The sequence below is a fragment of the Rhamphochromis sp. 'chilingali' genome, assembly GCF_963969265.1.
Source record: "Rhamphochromis sp. 'chilingali' genome assembly, chromosome: 7".
Classification (NCBI taxonomy): Eukaryota; Metazoa; Chordata; class Actinopteri; order Cichliformes; family Cichlidae; genus Rhamphochromis; species Rhamphochromis sp. 'chilingali'.
In genome coordinates, this window is record NC_137934.1 from 15,453,323 (window position 1) to 15,474,279 (window position 20,957).

Below are 20,957 nucleotides of genomic sequence, written 5' to 3' on the forward strand. Positions count from 1 at the left end.
ATACAGTTCTGTTTATAGAGAAGTGGTGGATTTCTTCAGTATGTCTATATTTTTTCTTTATATTTTAAGAACAATCAAAATTACAAAGTCAATTTCTACACTCAAAAACATCAAATTCAGGAAATAGGTTCAAGTATATCTGTATTTTTGGGGGTAGTTTATAATATTAGCTCACTGTTAGCTTGAATTAATTAATGGAGTAAACCCGAAAAAGTCGAACAGGTTGGCTGACTAGATAGCATGAACAAATAAACAATGCTGTTAACAAAACTTTACATCGAAATGCACTTACTGGCCACTTTATAAGGAGTACACCTGTTCCTCTGGACTTGAATAACTTTGCAAATATCTAATCAGCCAATCACATGGCAGCCACTCAATACATGTTGGCATGTAGACGTGGAGAATCTACAACATGTGAACCTTTAAGCAGATGGGTTACAGCAGCAGAAGACCGTACCTGGTGCCACTTGTAGCTTCAGACGCTGAGGCTACATTTCACACGGGCTCACCAAAACTTGACAATAGAAGATTGGAAAAATGCTGCCTGGTCTGATCAGTCCCGATTTCTGCTGCAGCATTCAGACGTTGGGGTCAAAACTTAGCGTAAAACTCAGACTGCTGCTGCTGGTGGTGTAATGATGTGGAGGATAATTTCTTTGTACCTTTTCAGTCCCTTTGTACCCACTGACCATTAGTGAAACCCGGCAGCCTACCTGAGTACTGCTGCTGACCATGTTCATCCCTTTATGACCATAATGTACCCATCTCCTGATTTCTGCTTCCAGGCATGCCTCCAAGTTCAAATCATCTCAAATTGGTTTCTTGAGCAATTGGACCCCACAGTCACCAGATCTATTTCTCCAACAATCTACAATCATGCAACTTCAGGATATAGTGTAACAGAAGATTCTCATCATGGATGTGCAGCCAACAATATAATGGAAAAAAATAAAGAAAAGGTCGAAACTGTACACACAAAACTCGAAAGTGGTGAAATTGGTCACCAGCTATTAAACTGAGCAGTAGTGACGTATGGCTAAAATAACACGCTAACAGGTAAGGACATCTGGATCAGATAACTATCTACAATTGAAAATTATGCCAAAAGTGTTTAGATGCAGTTTAAAATAAGCTCAGTTTAACAGATTTAAAGATCAAGAATGTTGTGAACAGGTTTTTAGAGTCCGTCTGACAGGGCTGCAGTAGTAGATGTAGTCAGATGAAAAAAGGTTGGGAGCACTGGTCTAAACAATCTTCGAACAATCTTCTTCAAAGATACAAACACACGCACACAAAATCTCGAGTGGTTTCAAGCAATGCAGCCTGCTTGGGATTTATTCACTCAGGATCTCACATGTCCGTCTTTGAAGTGTCTTTGACTTTAATGCGTATGAAACTGTCAAATTATATTTAAGAAAACACAACAAAACAGGAACACCTGCTTTTCCCTGTCACACTGAATAACCCACAAAACCTACTGTGACCATTTTTAATACAGGCTCATAAAGCTGAGAATGTATGCTAAAGAGTTTGAAATACCTGATCCTATACCTCAGTCTGTTTATGTAATCGCTGACATTAATTTATTAAGGGTCAGAGAAGACTGAACTTAACCACAGCTGACGGAGTCTGGGCTGGCCTGAGGTTGTGATGCTAAATAAAAGGTCACACCCAGCTTTACCTACACCAGTGAGGCGGTCAAATGGAGCACTGCTAAAATCTGTCTGTGTGTTTTTCCTACTGAGCATTACCAGGCACAACCCCTGACCTTTACTGAGAGGAAGGCAGCAGTGATCACGGCATCCGCCACAGAAGAGGAGGAAGCGACAGTGAGCGAAACAGGAAGATTTGATGAGAAGACTTTCTGACAGCCGTGTCCTCTTGAATAGCAGGTACCTCATATACAGCAGCCTTAACAATAAAAACTTTACTGTAACTTTACTATAGCAATATCCTCCAATAAACCAGAGGAAAGATACTGTCAAGCCATGAATCCATGAGACCTGTTATCAGTTATATGCAAGGCAGATGTTAACCTCTAAAGAGAATCAGTGAAGAAACTGGCTTACACACCACTGTGAGAGTGGAAAAGCCAACTCAACATAATCCGTATTTCACTATGTTTCCCAGAAACACATTTTACTTTCAAGTAGGAAAGAATGTGAAATGATGATGTGAAATAATGTGAAAGAAACACAATAATATTTAGTGTAAATGTCTCGTTACAGAATTTAAGAAAACTAATTCTAGTACCTGTGTGCTATGATAATATAGATCTGTGATGTTACTAAAATCCTTATTCTGCAAATACAAATGTGCATAAAAAGCATGTCCTACTTTCTACTGATTAAAATGCTCAATTGAGCAAAAGAATGATGTATGCACAATCGCAATAATATGTAGAATTTTATAATTTTACAAGTCACAGGATGGAAATATAACTGTGCAGAAGCACCTGTCTGATTATTCAGGGACACTTCTCAGTTTACAATGATCAGTATTTCTAGTTATCTACACAGCTTCTGATTTTTATTTTATACTCGTGGTTATTGTGTGGAAAGTTCAGACACAGATCTTCAGCTCTGAAGAAAGAGGTCAGCAAATTTCAGAAGACTTTTTCAGATTTCTGTGGAGCAACAAAAGTGACAATGAATCAATTCTGTGATTGAGAGAAAGAGTGATCGCTCTTCACTCCTCTGCCTTCCCTCGTAGAAGCTGGCCTGCTTGATTTCTAGAGAGGAGTGTGTTTTCACAGCACTTCACCTGCAGTATCAACGCTGGTACTTACGCCTACTCTCAAAGATAGCCCTGGACTTCTCATAAAGGTCATATGGGTCTGGCTTTGCCAGGGCCAAGGCCTCGGAGGCAGACTCAGGGACCGAGGCCCTGTGAAGATGGTGTGTTGGGAAGGGGGCGCTGTGGGGGATAACAGGAACCGACAGGCTGGTCTGAGCAGGGCTGCTCTGGCCCTGCTGGGACTCCCACTGCTCCAGCACCTGCAAAGCACAGCGGCATGAGCGGTCAGTATTTCCCTTCCTGCTCTCCCACTCCTGATGCTTGATTTCATCCTCAAAATCACAGTAAGAACCGTAAACTCCTAGGCACGGTTTCGTTTAAGGAGCTGTGACAGTTCACTAAACCCTGCCGCGCCCATTTATGGCTGCTACACCCGTCAAGCTTTGCCTGCTCGGACATATTTACAACTTAATAATGCATGTCTATTTTCAGAGAAAAGTAAGGAAAACTACTCATTTCTAACAAAAAAAATTATGCTTTCGACTCACAAAAAGGTGCCTGTCAATTTACATGTTTTCATGTAACCGTAACATCTGTCTCCTTCTCATTTTAAGATTAAAACATGTGGTGAAAGAAAAAACATACTGGAAAAGACTTGATGCTTTTAGCTTTGGCAAAAAGACAACTCAGGAAACTGATGATGATGCCCTGGGCATTAAAAAAAGCACCAAAGTGTGTCAGTTACAGACTCACTTGAACTCGCCGTTTACTGTTTTTTCCAAACTGTTTTAATGATGATGTGTATTCAGAATTATAATTTTACATCTTTGATTGAAACATCAGGAATGCAGCATTTTGCAAAGTCAGCCTTCGCCTTGTATTTTTGAGATAACTATGACAACTAAAGAAATACCCCAAATGTGACTACAATAGGCAGCCCTGCTAAAATATTTTAACATCTGGGAAAGAACAAAGCTTGACAGGCCTGCTGCACCTAATTGATGTGGTTCAATATTTCCTGTTAGGGGGCAGTGTTTCGCCAACTGTCAATTCAAGCATGTTAGTGAGGTTAGTAGTAGAAATAAGCAAAATACTGCCAGCTGTTTCTATTTGGCATTCAGATCACAGTGTTTATGGGGATGTGTGCAGGGAGGAAAGCACCTGACATATGTGATTGGCACATCTAGATGGACATTTAAAAAAAATGATAGACGATTCTAAGGGCCAGAGCAAAAGTTATTCTCTATCTGTAAGGTAGAGTGTGGTATATAATCAGAAATCGGATAACTTTCATCCAGAAAGACATCTGAAAATGTGCTGTCAAGCTTTGGAGGTGACAAAGGCAGTTTTGACATCACCAGTCAAAGTGTCAGCCTTGATGTGTCAGATAAGCGGGGCCGCCTGAGTCATGGCATGACACTAAGCAGATAGCCAAGATGACATGTTGACATGTCAAAAAAGGGTGAGCGACAGATCTGGAGGGAACAACAGGCCTTTTGAAAGCGAGACGGCGAGATTGGCTGCATAGTGCCATACTTTAATACTGAGAAATGCAGGTCATCTGGTTCCAGATGTACCGAGAATAAATATCAACTTCATGGAAGCTCTGGTCAGGAATGAAAAGCAGCTCCGCTCTTTGCAGTTTTCAGTCGCGTCTGCTATTGATGTGAAGCACGTCTGCATAGGGCAGGCTGCTGAGACTGGGGACCTTGTTAAGGCGGGGAGTAGACTTCTGCATCCTGATCTCTCTTTCACTCTGTCTCTTCTTATTTGAGAATAAGACACTGAAGCAAGCACACTATGGCGATGATCTACTTGATCACATGAATAGAGCGCACTGCAGGCTGACAGCATTGCTGAATGAAAAACACCTGTATGTGTTGCCACATTAAGCACTGTTCTCCGTTACCTACAGTATCGGCTGAGTTTGATTGGCAAATCTTAATAAGCTCATTTGCAAATAAAACTCTTGGGAGTTGTGGGGTGAGTGTTTGCAGGACTATAGATCAATATGGCAATTAGGAGATTTCCTGTCTTCCCTTATTAGCCAAAGTCCTCCATATTTCATTCTCTGCTGCAGAAGTATTCCTTTAACAAATTACACCTAATTATACGAGTACTAAAGTCTAGTGTCGGGGGCTTTAGCAGCTAAAAGAGAGGGGCAGGCGCAGGTGGGGCATCCAAAAAGGTGAACAAACAAGACAAGAGAGAGGTTGTGTATGCTGACTGCTGCACTACAAAAGAGTTTAGGATTACAATTATTCTGAGAGAGATGAAAGACGATGATTGTGTTGAGATGGAAGGAGAAACGATGAACAATGAGGGGATTTCAGCAGACAAAGCATCTTAAAAGCTGCACAACTGAGGTTTCCTCTGATGTTAGTTGGGAACTGGAATGGGGACAACATTAGCTGGGGTCAGGGACTGGTCAGAGCAGTGCTGGGAAGATGCCAAGGCATGAAAGGAATATGAGGGTGACACAGATAAAGCAAAATGAATCTGATCTGAGAGGGTGTTTGGTGGACAGAGTTGTTAGAGGCCTGTAGGGACAGCAAATGACAGTGTAGTAGTGTATTTATAACAGCAGTGGAGGCAGGACTCGAAGCTAAAGGCAAGTTTGCAGAGATGCCACATGACGGGTTTTTGCTCTACTGGGTGGAAAAAAAAAAAGAGAAAGAAGGTGAAAGATAAATGACCGTGGAAGAAAAGCAGGGTATAGATGTGCAGAAAAGCTTTTGAAACATTTTGCCAAATGGACAAATGTTATGAAATGAAGATTAAAAAGGGGATGAAACATATCTGGCTCATGCCAAAGCATTGAACACAGATGGATAGCAGCACTAGAGCTGTAGCATAATAGTCCTAATGCCCTGAGTGTAAATTACCCTGATGGCACCCAGCCAGGCTATGAATCACGCCTGACTTGGAGGATACAAGTCTAGTGATGTTATGAGTGGGCTACTTGGACTTTCTGCCATCTCATAACGATAAAGAAGGGCTGAATATCAAAAGCGGGACACGGACATATAGTGAGTCACCAGTGGGGGTTAGTACGACGGACAAAAGAGCAGACAAGTCACTGCTAAATTTAGAGTTTTTCCAGTTAGCACATACGTATGCACACTGCAGCCACTGGTGGTAATCTACAGAATAAAAAAGCAGAAATGTGGATAGTCTGGATTTCTGAGGATGTTGCATGTTACCTGCTTAGGGGTCTTCCAGGGTGAATAGTGACCTGTAATGTTGAGAGAACAAAAAAACAACTTATGTTTTAGACGGAAAAAGATGAGATGTGAGGCTTATTTTTACCCAATGAAGCCAGGGTTTCCAGGGTATATCTTAGAGGATAATAAAATGAAGAAAACATCTGAATTAAATTTAAACCAAATGAAGACAATAATGGGACATGACAGCAGTGTTTGTAAGTGGTAGAAAGGACGAAGAAAAGGAAGTCTAAAACATGATGAAAGCACAAAGCAAGCGATGGCAAATACATTTCTATGAGGCAGAAACCAACTGTGAATGTAAAGTGAGATTAAAATAAGACCTGAGAAAATTCACTGCTGCACATACAGAGTATTTGCTACTGATAAAACGTGATTTTTATTCTGATTTGGAGATATCAGGTAATAATGTTTGCCTTCTGTTAAATAGAAAGCGAGGCCAAACTTTATACTGATGCATTTTAAACCTGCGTTATTATATTTATAGCCACTTGGGGCAGCGGAAACAAGCTGTAAACACAACACTGACAAATTATTACATTATTACACAAGTATTCCTAAAGGAAATTCAAATCTCCTCAGCTGCTAAATGCTTATCTATGAGCAGGTGCGATTATTAGAGAAATCAGCTGCATGTTTGCTGAACATTTTAGGCCATAAATCCAAATCAGCTGCATGAATAAAAAACATTAAAATGTAGTATTACAAATCCTGATCCTCACAAATACAGACACTCTGGTTTTACTAATGTGACATAGACAAACTGTTCTATATTATCATGTACTGCACACCAAATGCCACTAGAGGGCAGTCTACTGGTGACACAGGCTCCAGAGCTCAGTCAGCTGTGACAGGTAAAAAATATAAAAATGACTCACTGATAAATGTGCACCAGCCAACACACTTGAACATGTGCACACTTAGCCTCAAGAGAAAAAGTCACGGATACAGATGTAATCCTACAAACTGAGTCTTCAGTGAGCTCGCTGACTTTCAGTGTTTCAATGTCTGTCACATGGACAGCTGTCAGCAAGTCATCCAACAATAATCAAGATAAAGGTGGGGGTCTTAGTGGAGATTCAATTCCTATGTGATTAAATAAAATCTTTAATTCAGATTAAGCTCAGATTGAGCATCAGAATGGGGAAGAAAGGTGATCTGAGTGACTTCCAATATGGATTAGCTATTGGTGCCAGACAATGTGATTTATTTTCCCACATGTGCATCTGCAGGGTTTACAGAAAATCCTCCAAAAAAAAAAAAAAAAGAGCAAATATCCACTGAGCGCCAGTTCTGAGTGAAAATGGCCTTCAGTGGTCAGAGGAGAATGAGCAGACTGCTTTGAGCTGTCAAATAAACACTCATTGCAACCAAGGTATGCAGAAGAGGATCTTTGAACGCAAATCTTAAAGCAGAGACACTACAGCAGCAGAAGACCACAGCTAAGAACAGGAAACTTAGGATCCAATTCACACGGGCCCACTACAAACAACACAAAAACATGCATCCATCCTGCCTTGTGTTAACCATTCAAGCTGCTGCTAGTGGTGTAATGGTATAGGGGATATTTTCTTGGTACCCTTTGGGCACATCACAGCCTATCCCAGTACTGTTTCTGACCATGTCCCTCCCTTTATGACCGCAGTGTACCAGTCTTCTGATGGATGCTTCCAACAGGTTAAAATGCCGTGTCACAAAGCTGAAATCCTCTCAAACTGTTTCTTGAGCTGTACTCAAATGGTCTCCACAGTAACCGGATCTAACTCCTATAGAGTGTGGATGTGCATCTGACAAATCTGCAGCAGCTGTGCAATGCTGTCATGTCAGTATGAAGCAAAAATGTTTCCAGCATTTTGATGAATCGATGCCACTTCTGGCAGTTCTGAAGGGAAAAGTTGGCCCAACCCAATACTAGCAAGGTGTAGCCAATGAAGTAACTGGTGATTGTGGGCTACTGGTAGGGCTGCACGATTTTGCATAAAATGAGAATCACGATTTTTTTGCTTAGAATTGAGATCACGATTCTCTCACGATTTTCTTTTCCAGTATAAATATTTATTGCGCTTATTAACTGCACATCAACTTCGTAACAGTTGAGACTGAACATAAAAACAATAAATAAACATAAAAACAACAAATGTCTCGTTTTGTTGTTGCCGCAAAATGTTGTACTGCTTGAAATTCCGTCTCCACCGTTGCTCGACACTGCGTGTATAGAGCAGGTAGTGCAACAATAGAAAAATAGTTGCGGGACGGCACTGTGTAGCGTTTGTCTAGGGTGTTGATCATTTTCCTAAATCCCTCGTTTTGCACAGTGTTGATGGGAGCCCTATCTTTGGTCAGGTGATAAGTGATAGCCTCCGTAATTTCTTTGTGCCTGCGGGAGTTCGACGGGTATAGGGAAGCGCTGTATAAGGTTCCCGTTATTGATGTTTGGGTGGTTGACCGGGACGGATTTTCTCCTGTCACTTTCTCATAATCCCTGACGTGCTCTCCGTTGTTTTGTCCCTGCTAATTTTAGCATCACACGGCACAGCTTCTGTATCACGTGGTATAAGGCTCCGCCCTTGTCATTTGTTGAGCAGGAAGAGTGAGCGCTTGTTTTCATGCAGATTACGTCCCGGATCAAAATGCGGTACAATCGTCGTCTTTTTTTTTTTTCTTTTTTTTTTTTTTTTAAATCGTTGTCATTTGGAAATGAGATCGCACATAAGTATGAATTGAGATCGCGATTTTCTAACGATTAATCGTGCAGCCCTAGCTACTGGGCTACTGTGTAACCAAACATTTAAACGGTGGTGTACATTAAATAATATGAATTGTTTTCAACTTAATAAATTAACAATTCTAAATTTTCTAAAGGCAACTAGTTGCTAATTTGTCTAACTACATAACCACCCAGCTACAATGATTTACCATAAAAGCCATCACATGTCCTATCCCCAGGTGATGTTTCACACCAGGAAGGTATGAAAAAAATTAACCTAGGTCTAAATCTGTTCATCTAAAGGTAACTAGGGGATCCAGAGGTAGTATAAAAGAACTGAACACTCAACATGAATCCATTGTTTCAGTTTTCACTTGAAATGAGGAAAGGCTGACCTCACTCAATACCTCTGATCAATCTTCAGCAAACATTTCATTAAAGCATTCAATATCAGCACTCAGCAGGACGGCGACTACACTAGGCAAAGAGACGTTTGTGAATATATCACTGATCTGTCAGTGCCTACAGCAATAAAACTCTGACTTTCACTTAAGTTCAGGGTGACCATAAAGTGGTTTTAGTTTGCAATGCAGTGCAGCAAGTTAAGAACATACTTTCTCCTTTCACTTCCCAATTCATCTTGCTTTGACCTTTAAAATGTTATTCCACACATTTCAGCTGCTTACAACGTTGTCCAAGCACAAGAACCAGAATTCTGAGTTGAGCGATGAAAGAAAATCATCAGTAAAAAAGTACAAGACATGCAGCAAGCATCAAACACTTGTATATATGCATTCATATACATGCAGACACAGAGTAATGAAGCACTTTTCTTTAGTGCAATTCACAGGAGCATATTAAGAAAAGGTGCATTCTCCATCTTCTTTATTCACTTTTTCTTTCTCTTGTCTTTCAAGTGCTGCCACAGTCTTCCCTCTGGGAAGCTTCAAGCACATGCAAATTGAGGGATCAAATTAAAGGGTGACTGCTCGAATTATGCGCCAGCCTTCCCAGTCTTGGCCTGGCCAGACTCCAATCGCACTGTAAAAACATTCGTCTCACTGAGCCACTAGTGGAATGATGACAACATGGAAATTAACAAAGGCTACAAAGAGAACTCCAGCAATGTTTTTCAGAGCACTGGCTCTTCTCTGTCAAAACTAGAGATGGCACGATACCACTTTTTTATGTCCGATACCGATACCGATATCATAAATTTGGATATCTGCCGATACCGATATGAATCCGATATAGTGTGTTTTAATCAACAAAACTGTTTTTTAAATATCTTGCTGCATTTTGTATAAGTTCATACTCAAGTTTAAAACAACAACTACACTAAAGCTATTCTGTTATACCTGTATGCAAAAAAAAATATTTCATAGTTCAGCAATACTGATCAATCTAATAAACTTAAACCTACACCATCCTCCCTATTCTGGTATTTTAAAGAGTACTTAGCATAAATATTAAGCAACCTAACTAATAGGGTTCCAACTCCCAGCAACAACAAAAATAAATAAATAAAAAATAGGGAACCACCCCTCACGCGCCACCTCATGATGCTTAATCGACGTAATCAACCTTAATTTGATGCAGTGTGAAAAAAAATGCACAGAAATCAATTATTTTTCAAGAAATATTAAATAGATTCAACATCTTTCTTCAACAAAATTGCAGACTGCACAGATGGTACCTTCCCAAAGGAAAAAGTACTATAGCTTACTAGGGTATATTAGACTTAACAGTTACTATATACAATAATGGACTTCTATACATTTTACATCAGATTAAAACTTTGGGTGTAAGATTCAGATAAATATTAAATAATTAAAAGCTCGACATTTTAAATGAGAATAAGAAAGAAAAGTATGTCTTTGTGCCCTCTTTTCCCTGTTAATGCCCTATCGGCCCCCCTGGCTAAACTTTGCTAGATCCGCCCCTGCACAGTTACCAGCCGTCAGCTACGTAGAAAAAGATCCTGGAGTAGAAAGTAATATTAAATACATTCTAACAACAGCTGATCAAGCTTAAACGTGCTGCTGTTGTTCAGCCGCTGGTTTCCTCTGTCTGGTGCAAAGTGGGCCAAAAGCAAACAAGAGACACGGACTCGCGACAGAAAAGCCGATCAGCTGATCATTAAGCAGTTTCATGATTGAAGTAGCAGCCGGAGAGCGAGAGGCAGTCGCTTGTTAAGCTTAACGCGGGAATGCTTTACAAACATTCAGAGATGGACTTACACACTTGCTTTACTTCTCTCGGGGATAACTTTGTCGGAGATGAAATGCCGGGTTGCTAGCGAAGCTCCAAATGCTATCCAGACCACCGACAGGTCCCGCATGCCACAGCCGCTCTATCACGTGATGCATACTGCTCCGACGTGCTAACGTTCTGAGGTGAGTTACAGCGTGTTGCAAGTTTTGTGAGGTGCTTTCGTGATATTTAATGGATCGGATTACATTTTTTATTTTTCTCCGATATCCAATCCAGTAATTTAGGTCAGTATCGGACCGATACCGATACGTAATATCGGATCGGTCCATCTCTAGTCAAAACAAGCCAAATAACATTTTTAGAAACAAACCAGTTACAGGAGCTTATCTAAAACTCAATAACAATTTCACTTTCAATGCACATGGGAGCATTTTTATCAGCGCAAAAAAAGAAAGACTTTTGAAGTGTTATAACTTGAGGGGCAGAGAAGGATTTTTGCTTTTATTCCCAAAGAAGGTGAATCAATGAACAGCTTTCCAGAATACCTAGATTTGAGTCTTTGTGGAGGGTACAGTTAGCAAAAGAGGCAACAACAGAGCAGAACCTCCACATGGGTAAAAGAACCTGAGATAAGCCAGACCGACAGAAAGAGGGTGAACTACCTGGCATCACTGACGGAGGTGATCCACGGGTTAAAGACACTGTTAGCTCAGGCATACCAGACATTTATGCAGACGTAGGTGTCAAAGTGCCCCATGGCTAGAAGTTGAGAAGGGGTGAGCGGCTGAGAGAGAACACCAAGAGAGAGAGGGAGGGCAAAAGGAGCTGTCCGTGGTGCTGAAAGCTCTTAGCCCAAATGCTAATCAGATCTGTCAGCTCAGCTACAGAGAGCTACATGAACCCTGCAGCGTCCAACTTGCACTTAAGTTCTGAGCTAACTGGTGTCCTGTCCTACTGTATGCGTCAGCCTTTTCCAATATAAGTATAACAACAGCAATACACATCAGTAAAAGTGCACAGGTAATGACTGCGTCTGACTCCACTCCATCCATGGCACAGCTTCAGGTAATAGTGAAGGGCATTTGGTTGAAGTTGTGCCTCATTTTCAATTCCTGGTTTCTGGGCAAAACTCTAATTAAAGAGTTTGGAACTGGAAATGTTTCCAGAGATGCTGGAGCTGGCAGGGACTTCACAGAAAGCACTGGTTCTCAAAAGCGCCAAATTAAATCTTACATGTTGGCTCATTAAAACCTGCTGCTGTCAAAATTAGCTTCCAATGGGGAAAAAATGGGTGAATGTCATTAAAAAAAAAACAGCAAAAAATATCAGCGGTTGTGTTACTGTTTGTTCAGAACATAGACTGTATTTAAAGTTCTGTATTGAGAGTTCTTAAGTGCCTAAAACCTGCATTATATGTAGTGACCATTAGGGGGCTCCTTGGGTTACCAAAAGTAGTCTAATTAAATAAAAAAAAACTGACAGAAAACAACCCTATTTCTTCCTTGATTTCAGCTTGAGTAAATGTTTAATTTTTATGAATGTGATGGGTCTTCGGTTTCTCAGTTCATTCAGCCGTAGCCATGCAAGCCTAGAGACCAGCTATCTGGCAACCACTGATTGCAATGCACATTCCCCAACTGGTTGCTGAGTTGTTGCTGGATGTTGTTATGAAATTTGTTCCTAAAACGTGAATGAATCAGGCCTTGAGACTGGTCAGTGATCCCCTGGCAACTGCTGGTCGCTAGGGAAAAATGTGTATTCTTCAACTGATTGGTGAATGGTTTTTAAAGGTTTTGGGCAGTCGCTATTAACACTAACTATGGGTGACTGATGAAATCTGCTGGTACCCAGTAAAAGGGCAAGGGTTTTTTTGGTGAAGCACTGTCTTTCCAACTGATTTTACCCAGCCAACAACTTCCAGCTACCCCTTGCCAAACGGTCCTGAATTGCACATATTTCCCTAGTGACCTAGAGCTTGCCAAGAGGCTGCCAACTGGTCTCTTGGCCAGTGTGATTGAAGCCTTACTTCTGGGGAGAGGTCTCAAAATAGAAGAATTGCTGTAGGATATCCACAGATGTGTAAGGAGACAAAACAGGGTGGTTGCCAATAAAATCACCTCTTACAGCTCATTAAACTGTGACCGGTGTGAGACTCGCAGCACCACCTGTGAGATTTGAGTTGCAGGTCTTCCCTGACCCAACATGCTCAAAAAGACGAGCTGTAAATATTAGCCAAGCTATTATCCATCGTAATAAAACTGTCATAATGCTGCTGAAATGATGATCTACCTCTTAACATATAGCAATTTGGCTCGCTTCTTTAGCCCACTGGAGGCTGGCCACACTTTCTAATTGAGCTGGCTGTTTTTTGTGCCCCACAGCAGAGTAACAGAAAGTGAGAGAGAGAGAGATGAGAGGAACTGACTGATATCTGTCACCAAACAACTGTCATGCTTCAGTCTCTGACACGTTCTCCAAATATTTGCCAGTTCAGGGCCAGGCACACAGCTCATCCCTTTAACTGAAATGGCAATCTGATGCGGAGGACTGAACGAGCACCACAAGCTTAAGTTTAAATAGTGTGTATATGTGTGCATATGTTTGGATTTGATTTTTTAATGGCCACTCTTTAATCCTGCAGACAGATCTACCACCTTGTGACAAAAACACACACACACACACACACACACACACACACACACACACACACACACACACACACACACACACACACACACACACACACACACACACACACTTAAAGTCAACTGGAAGTGAGATTGACAGCTTTTATGCTTTCATAACACCCACATATTTCACAAACTCCCACAACCACAATCCGACAATACTGTTATGGCTTTTTTTATGATGGTGTTACTATGACAACACACTTCTAATGTCCAGCATCAAAGATCAAGAATGGCTAGTGAGGCGAGGAAGGTTCAATTACAGGTTCCCCTCACACACTTAGACAGTGCATCCTGTTTGTGTCAGTTCCACAGCTGTATGTACAAACTAGAAAGAAGTAAAGTAACTCACTGAAGTAGAAACAAGAAGAAGCACAGGAAAAATGCGACTTCACAGGAAAAATTAAAAACAAAGAGAGTTAGTATGATCAACTCTTTGTTCAGCAAGCCTTGCCTTGCTCAGCTTGGTGTTGTCATGGACACAGAACCGAACATTTACTACTGTAATGCAAAGTGCACATGACTTCTCAGCTTTGGAAAGTCATTGTCGCACAGAGAAATAGAGTAGTTTTACTCACAGAGAAGGTGGCAATTCCTGCAATCTTGACAATGTGTATTTAAATGACGAGGGTCAGAAATGATAAGATCTGCTGTCAGTACAGTTTAAATAGTAAATGGTGAGTGGACTGGTGCTTAAATTTACAAACGGACCACTTTTTAAAATACATGTTCATCCATTCATGATAAGAATTAATAAAATTTTTTATTCACGCTATCAGATGCACACTTACACTCCGATCGCTGCATCTTGGGATATTTAGGATGCAATTTCTTGTATTTTGCCCTTTAACTTGGGCTCCACCTGATTAGCTAGATTCCTAGTGCAAGATAGTAAATACCTTTGTATCCATCCTGCTACTATTGTCTTCAAGTTTAAAGTTGGTCATACACAATGAACTATAGTAGACCCCTTTTGTTTCATTGAAACAGCTCTGATCCGTGGGACATGGACCTCTGCGGTCTCCTATATTTCTAAGATGATACTTAGAAATATGATACTTAGAGCCCAGAGGTCTACCCCACCTCTGGGCTGTGGGGTAGACCCTCTGTGATTCAAGCTTGTTCCTGCTGTTTTCCCAGGTGCACCAACAGTTTGGGATCTGTGGAGGCCTGCGCTCCTAAAGCGCGATCCATGATCAGTTTTTGCAGCATGGCAGGCTGTTTAACTTTTGTTTGTTTAAGTTTTGTCATAAAAGCAACTGATCATAACAAAGTATTTTCTTTTAAAGTTCAGTTAAATCTGTTGTTTTAGTGGTTTTTCTTCTTTTTTTAACTCAAGCTTTATTTCCATGACTCCCAAAGAACTCGTTGTTGAAATCCCGACAATAGAAGCACGCTGCCTGTTGACCAAATGAGGACATTTATGATCAAACCTTCCAGTCAATTAAGCCTCATCACCTTGAAAAAGCCAACGCTCATAATATAGTTATGATATTTATCCATCCCTTAAATTTCAGTTTGACTCCTGAGCCATTTTTGCCCAACAAATGGCCACTCTGTCGCTCATCACCAGTAATTATTGTGCCTGTGTGTATGGGTGGCACGTGTATGTGTGTCAATGCCAGACAGGCTCATTAGTGGCGATCTAGACCATTAACAGTCTGTGTCCTCGTTGCAACACCAGCAGAGATGCAGGGCTGTAATTAGCTGCCGAGACTATCATCTCTTTCACATGTATGCTCGACCATTTAGCTTCCACTAACATGCCACATTCTCCCTCACTGCTGCCCGCCCACGCACTCGCACAAACGCCGAGCCACATGGTTTGATTCACACAGTTTGTGCGCACACCTACACAACAGCCAGGCACACACTTTCCTCATCTTATCCGCACAGATCCCCAGACAAATTTTGCACGTAAGCCCCCGCACACTTACATAAACTCCCCTTGCTAGTAGTACCATGAGTAAACTGTACATTATGCCTGGTTTGACATTTCGCCTCATGTGACCACCAGCTGCTTTAGAAACCGTGCAGACCTCAGGTGAAGGTCTGCTCTCTAGAAAAGGAAAAGAAGAAAAGAACAAGGGTTTGATTCAGTGAGCCTCCTCTAGCCTCCCAGGGAATCAGTGTGTAACTAGACAGTGATTCATTGGCTGTGTGTGTTCAAGATGGAATAGTTGGAAACAAAAGAGAGAAAGAGAAGGGGAGGAAAGAGCAAGAGAGCGATGAGTTCGGCTCTCTGCCAGTAAGCCACAGTCTGTCTGCCATGTTCACACTTGCAGCTCTGTCCCCACCGGTTCCAAAGCTGAGGCGGTGCCCGCCAGGGATCAATATCCATTCCTATCGGCACAGGGAGGGAGCCAGGGGGTATTGTGCATGAAGGGCGAAATGCTGAGATTATATCAAGTAGAAAATGCGATGGGAGCCTTATTGCCATCAAACTTAGACCACTGAACTCTATATTGTGCTTTGAATCCCTTTCCTGTCTGTGGGAGGAGTAGAGTCACTGACCTCGGTTGCCTCTTAAACAAATCAAGCGCTCCTATTTGGCTTTTAATGGGATGGAGTGATTACCCAGTGACTGCACGAGCGTGTTTGAATAAATTCTGCTTTAATATCACGCATATTCAACCGTGTACCTAGAAATGATTTTGTTTTGCATACAACTGCAATGAGGCTGATTTTTTTTTTAAAACACAAGACCAACATGAAACAATTGATTCAATAGAAGTGGATAGAATCGGTTTTCTGCTGTAGCTTTGATGTGAAGCTGGCAGGCTCCTTCATGATATGAGGATACATTTTTATAAAGGGCCAAAACATTTGCACACTCTACCATCATTTCTAGTGCTATCGTTGTCTCGTTTAAATAACTGAAGGGCTAATGTTAGCCTCTCACTGTAAAATTAAAGAGATCTTTTTTATGGTGAACAAATGTAGCCTAATGCGTTTCAGATGGTTGACTGTGTGTGCACCTTTTGGCATTTATCTTTTTTTTTTTTTTTACCTCCCACGTGTAGGATTTTTAAAAATTTTTTATCAACTCACAGTTGGCTTTCAGCAAATCTAGAAAGATGGGTAAACATTAACATCATTAGAAATTATTTGATCTCTTATCAAAATTCACCAGAGACCCCAGTCTTCCTCTCTCTGTGTTGCTGTGTGTGAATTCAAGCACTGGATGAACAGATTATTTTTTTGTGCTTGGGTGGAGACAATTTCAGCTCTTATTCGTGCAGCTTATCCAGCTTGTTCTTCTCCAAGTGAATGTGCAATTAAATTTTGCCCCGTTTTTAAAAAAAATAATATTTATTTATTTTAAGGCCACAGCAGTCAAAGCAATTGTTCCCTGCCCTGAAACAAAGTGGTAGTTCCATCATCAAAACTAAAAATTGAAAGCCATCCAACTTGTTGTTAAATGTTGTATTTGTTAGTTAAGATTGGTGCTATCTAATATTTCCATAAAAGATAAAACCTTTTAACTGAGATATACAATTTTGCTGTTCCCTTATGTGAGAAGTAAGATCGCAGTCACCCAGGCCTGACGGAAACAGGAAACAGACCCTTTGCAGCTAAATCCAACATGTTTCAGAATGCGCAACTTTTACCTTGAATCTCTCAATCTCTGCTTTACATCATACTGCTCAGTTTCACATCCACCTAGTAGTAGTTGGGGAGTGTTGGCATCGCCCAATGATCTACAGGCTTGTGTGACTGAAGCCTAATATAAACACTGTTGATCATGCTCCTGAAAGGACTCCTCACCTGATGTGCCACCTTCAACCTGAACACTGTGGACTACACTGAGGTGTGGTGCACATGGATTATTTCAGTTTTATGGACAGAAACTTTGGTAATTCTTGATCAAATCTTGTTTCTGTCAGTGAAAATTGTGTGTCAAAAAATGGAGCTGTGCGATATGATGAAATATATTGGATGACAAAATTAAAACGCCTATTGTTTCATATTATACGCTATCGCTTGTTTCGTGCCCCAAACATGACAAACCTCTTCTACCATCTACCCAAGAATCACGTGAAAGAGTGTGGAGAGAGTTTACGGATGAGAAGAATAGAAATCACAATTACTTATTTGCAGAAATTGGCAACATTGTAGTCAGTTGCTACTCTGCAGTTCAGTGCATCCTTTTCCTTAACAGGAACAAACATGTAACACTGTGAACAAGCTTGATAAGCAAAGTATTCCTTTCACAACCCCAGAGGATCAGACATCGTAGTCAGAAATGGTAATGATTTAAGCATGGAAGGAGAAGCTGCAGCCATGTCTTGCTCTGCGTTTGATCTCACAATCCTGTCTCTTTCCCTCAAACCTACGCAGCTCCTATATCCTAAATATGGGATTCGATAGGAAAAAAATTCAACTTCTTTATTCAGACTTTATTCAGTCGAAAGAGAAATGAAGGCCCATGTTAAAGTCCCATTTCAACCACAGGTATATTCACCATAGAACCTTTGGAGGGACACAAAAGAAATGATCCCCTTGTAATCCCTGAAGATGGGATGATCACCCAGAACAACTGTTTTAATGTGCAGTGACCAACTATCCAGCAAAATGCCCCCTGGAGCACAACAGAGCCACTGCCCACTCTTTATAGGTGGTGGTGGTGGTGGTGGGGGTGTGTGTCAAAGGTTTAAGCATTTTCAAATTTTTCACCATCTATAGGTTTCTACTTTAACCCCATTTCTCATGTTAATTTCTACCAACAAAGACTTCTAACAAAACTGAAAATAGTTTATTGTGATCATTTACTCTCAGAAGAGTGTGTACTTTGATCTTAACAAGCTTAAAGTCTGGCAGAATTTTCCTGCTTAAATCCCAAAAATACTCTCAGGAGATGCACGATGTCTAAAAACTCCACCCCACTGGTACATTTTCTTAACTTTACTCACTTTGACACAAATTTGTGCCGTATGTAGTTGTGCTGCAGTAACAGCAAGCTGGGTGGCCCTGACATTTGTTCCACCTTTCGCATTTGCAACTTGTCATGTCACAGGCAATCAATGCCATCGGATGCGACACTACGCCCTGATGTATTGCAGTTTACTGGCGCTAACATAACACAACCAGATTTCAGATTTTTTTTGTGATGCTGTTTTTTGTAGATTTTTTGGATTACAAACCCCTTCCCCCCCAAAAACCCAAAACATTATCTTCCCATGATAATACCTCATGTCATCCCTCTATTCCCCCCCCTGTTTGCTGGCTCCCTGCTCACTAGCAGAGACATGGGCAGCCTAATAAAGAAATAAATGGGAATAAATCTATTCAGTGGCCGCTGCTGACCTTTGCGCGTGAGTCTCAGTGGTGTCTGTGGCACCCAGGCGGTTGGCATTATGATTGGTATGCGACATTACACTACACAAAGAGGCAAAACACAGAACTACAAATTGGTTGCACACAAAAAGAAACAGCAGTGTCAGTTTTCCAAACGAGTTGGCTCAGATTCCAGCTCGCTCTGCAAATGAGAGCGTGCTAAAGTTCATGCATCATCACTTAGAGGATGCCAAGATAAATCAAGGACAGGTAAACGCAAAGAGAGGAGTCATTTAACAACATTTAACAATAAGGTTCCAGAGACAGATCCTATCTGCTTGGTTGATGAAGAGCCACTGTTGCCGTTTCTAGATTTAATTAAACTCTCTAACGTTTTAATCTTCAACGTCGGTGCTTCGGCTGAGTCATCGCTGACAGATGCACCGCCGCCACAATTCAATAAGAAGGCAATCTCAGTTTGTAGGCAGATCACAGGAAGCTTACACACAACTTATGCTCTGTCATTTGAGTCATATGTATATTTCCCAAAGACAAGACAGCAACTCTCTCATAGACATTGCCATTAAAAGACAGCAATATAAAGGTTTCTGGCCTTCTAGAAGAATACGGACGTTTGTACACACTTAACACTCAATGTCCTCCATCAGTCCGCACACACACTCAGCTACACGTAGATTCGGCAAATAACAGCCCTGTGTGTGACTCATGACAAAGTGCAGTGCATAATTATGATTGTCAGAGAGTGTGAGAGGGCCTCCCATTCTGAAAAACACAGAGTTGAAAGCACTTCAGAGCCATTTACCAGTGTTTCAAGGAAAAACTGTGCCAGTTTTGACATGCTTTGATTTGCGGGCTTTTATTTGGATCTTGTAGAAAAGGTAAAATTCACTATACATGTGAAAATGAAAAAAAGAAAAGAAAAAGAAAATCAGAAAGTGGGCTTGAAAATAACACAGAAAAAGCTTACGCTTTCAGACGCAATCAGACTATACTAGGGGACCCCTAGTATAGCTGGAGTGGAATCTGCTGTCAATGAGGAGCAAGGAACAGCGAACAGTAAAGCGGACTTAGCAGGACATCTGAGAGCAGCTGAAGATCAGTAAGTCATTGCTGTGCACTGAGGGACTGTAGCACAGATTTCTGCTGTCACTGGACTAAACCGCACATGCAAACACACCAGCAAAAGACGACAGAAATGAACAAGCAGACAGGAAGAAGGACAGAGATTCAAGCTCTTCTCCAAAGCCAGCAACACTACCTTTAACACCTTCTCACCTGTTCCACCTCTCTGAACCAAGAGGCAGGTCTCAGCTCCCACAGGGCACTCCTTGAGCAGCTCCACCACCTGTGTGTGACCGAATCCCTGCACGGGCTGCTTGTTAATCTCCACAATTAAGTCGCCCTCGCACAGGCCCGGGCAGCCCTGAGGCTCCAGGACTTGTTTAACACGCTGACCTGTGGCGCTGTCTGCAATCGTGAAGCCAAACCCATCCACGCCCTTCACCATGGTCAGGGTTAGTAGCTCTCCCTGGGTCGCGCCCGATGATGCCATGGAGACGCTGTCTGGTGGCGTAGTACCCGTGGTGGGAGGAAGCGAGCCATCTAAGTGGGTGTCCGCTGGGTGACCAGTGAGCAGCTGCTGCTGGGCGCTGACCGGGTCCTGACTGGGGTCTGTAACAAAGCGTGTCGTGCGGGTGAGATAATCTAGGTAGTTATCGTAGCCCGTCCTGCCGTTCACCATAATGGGCCGCTGCTCCATGATGCCCAGTGGGGAGATGATGGTGGTGGTGTTGTTGTTGGTGTTGGCAGCTTCCTCTGGCTCATACGGCAAAGGATAACCGCGACATAATACGAGAGTCACGCTTTGGCCAATAGGTACAGACTGGAAGAGTTTCACCACATCAGCATGGGTGGTACCCAGGACGCACACATCGTTGATGTAGACAATAACATCACCTGCAGAGAAAAAGCATGGACAAAAATATAGTGGTTAGGCATAATGGAGCTGGAACATTAGAAATAATGGGCACAGATGTGGGTGGCTAAAGGCGATTAATCTCAAGAATTGTAATAAACAGAAGCCACGTT

At 41.7% G+C, this 20,957-nt stretch overlaps 1 protein-coding gene across 4 annotated transcripts in view; it reads right to left on the reverse strand.

Annotated features, from left to right (window-relative positions):
* Positions 1-20,957, reverse strand: part of magi2a (membrane associated guanylate kinase, WW and PDZ domain containing 2a) — a 263,339-nt gene that overhangs the window by 18,315 nt on the left and 224,067 nt on the right. For 3 of the 4 annotated variants that reach the window (XM_080887520.1, XM_080887519.1, XM_080887518.1), the window contains exons 10-12: positions 20,145-20,825; positions 5,943-5,974; positions 2,792-2,999 (exon numbers count right to left, since the gene is read on the reverse strand). In XM_080887520.1, coding sequence (XP_080743646.1) covers positions 2,792-2,999; positions 5,943-5,974; positions 20,145-20,825 — 921 coding nt within the window. The remainder of the gene's footprint in view (positions 1-2,791; positions 3,000-5,942; positions 5,975-20,144; positions 20,826-20,957) is intronic. The other variant, XM_080887521.1, reaches the window with a different exon arrangement.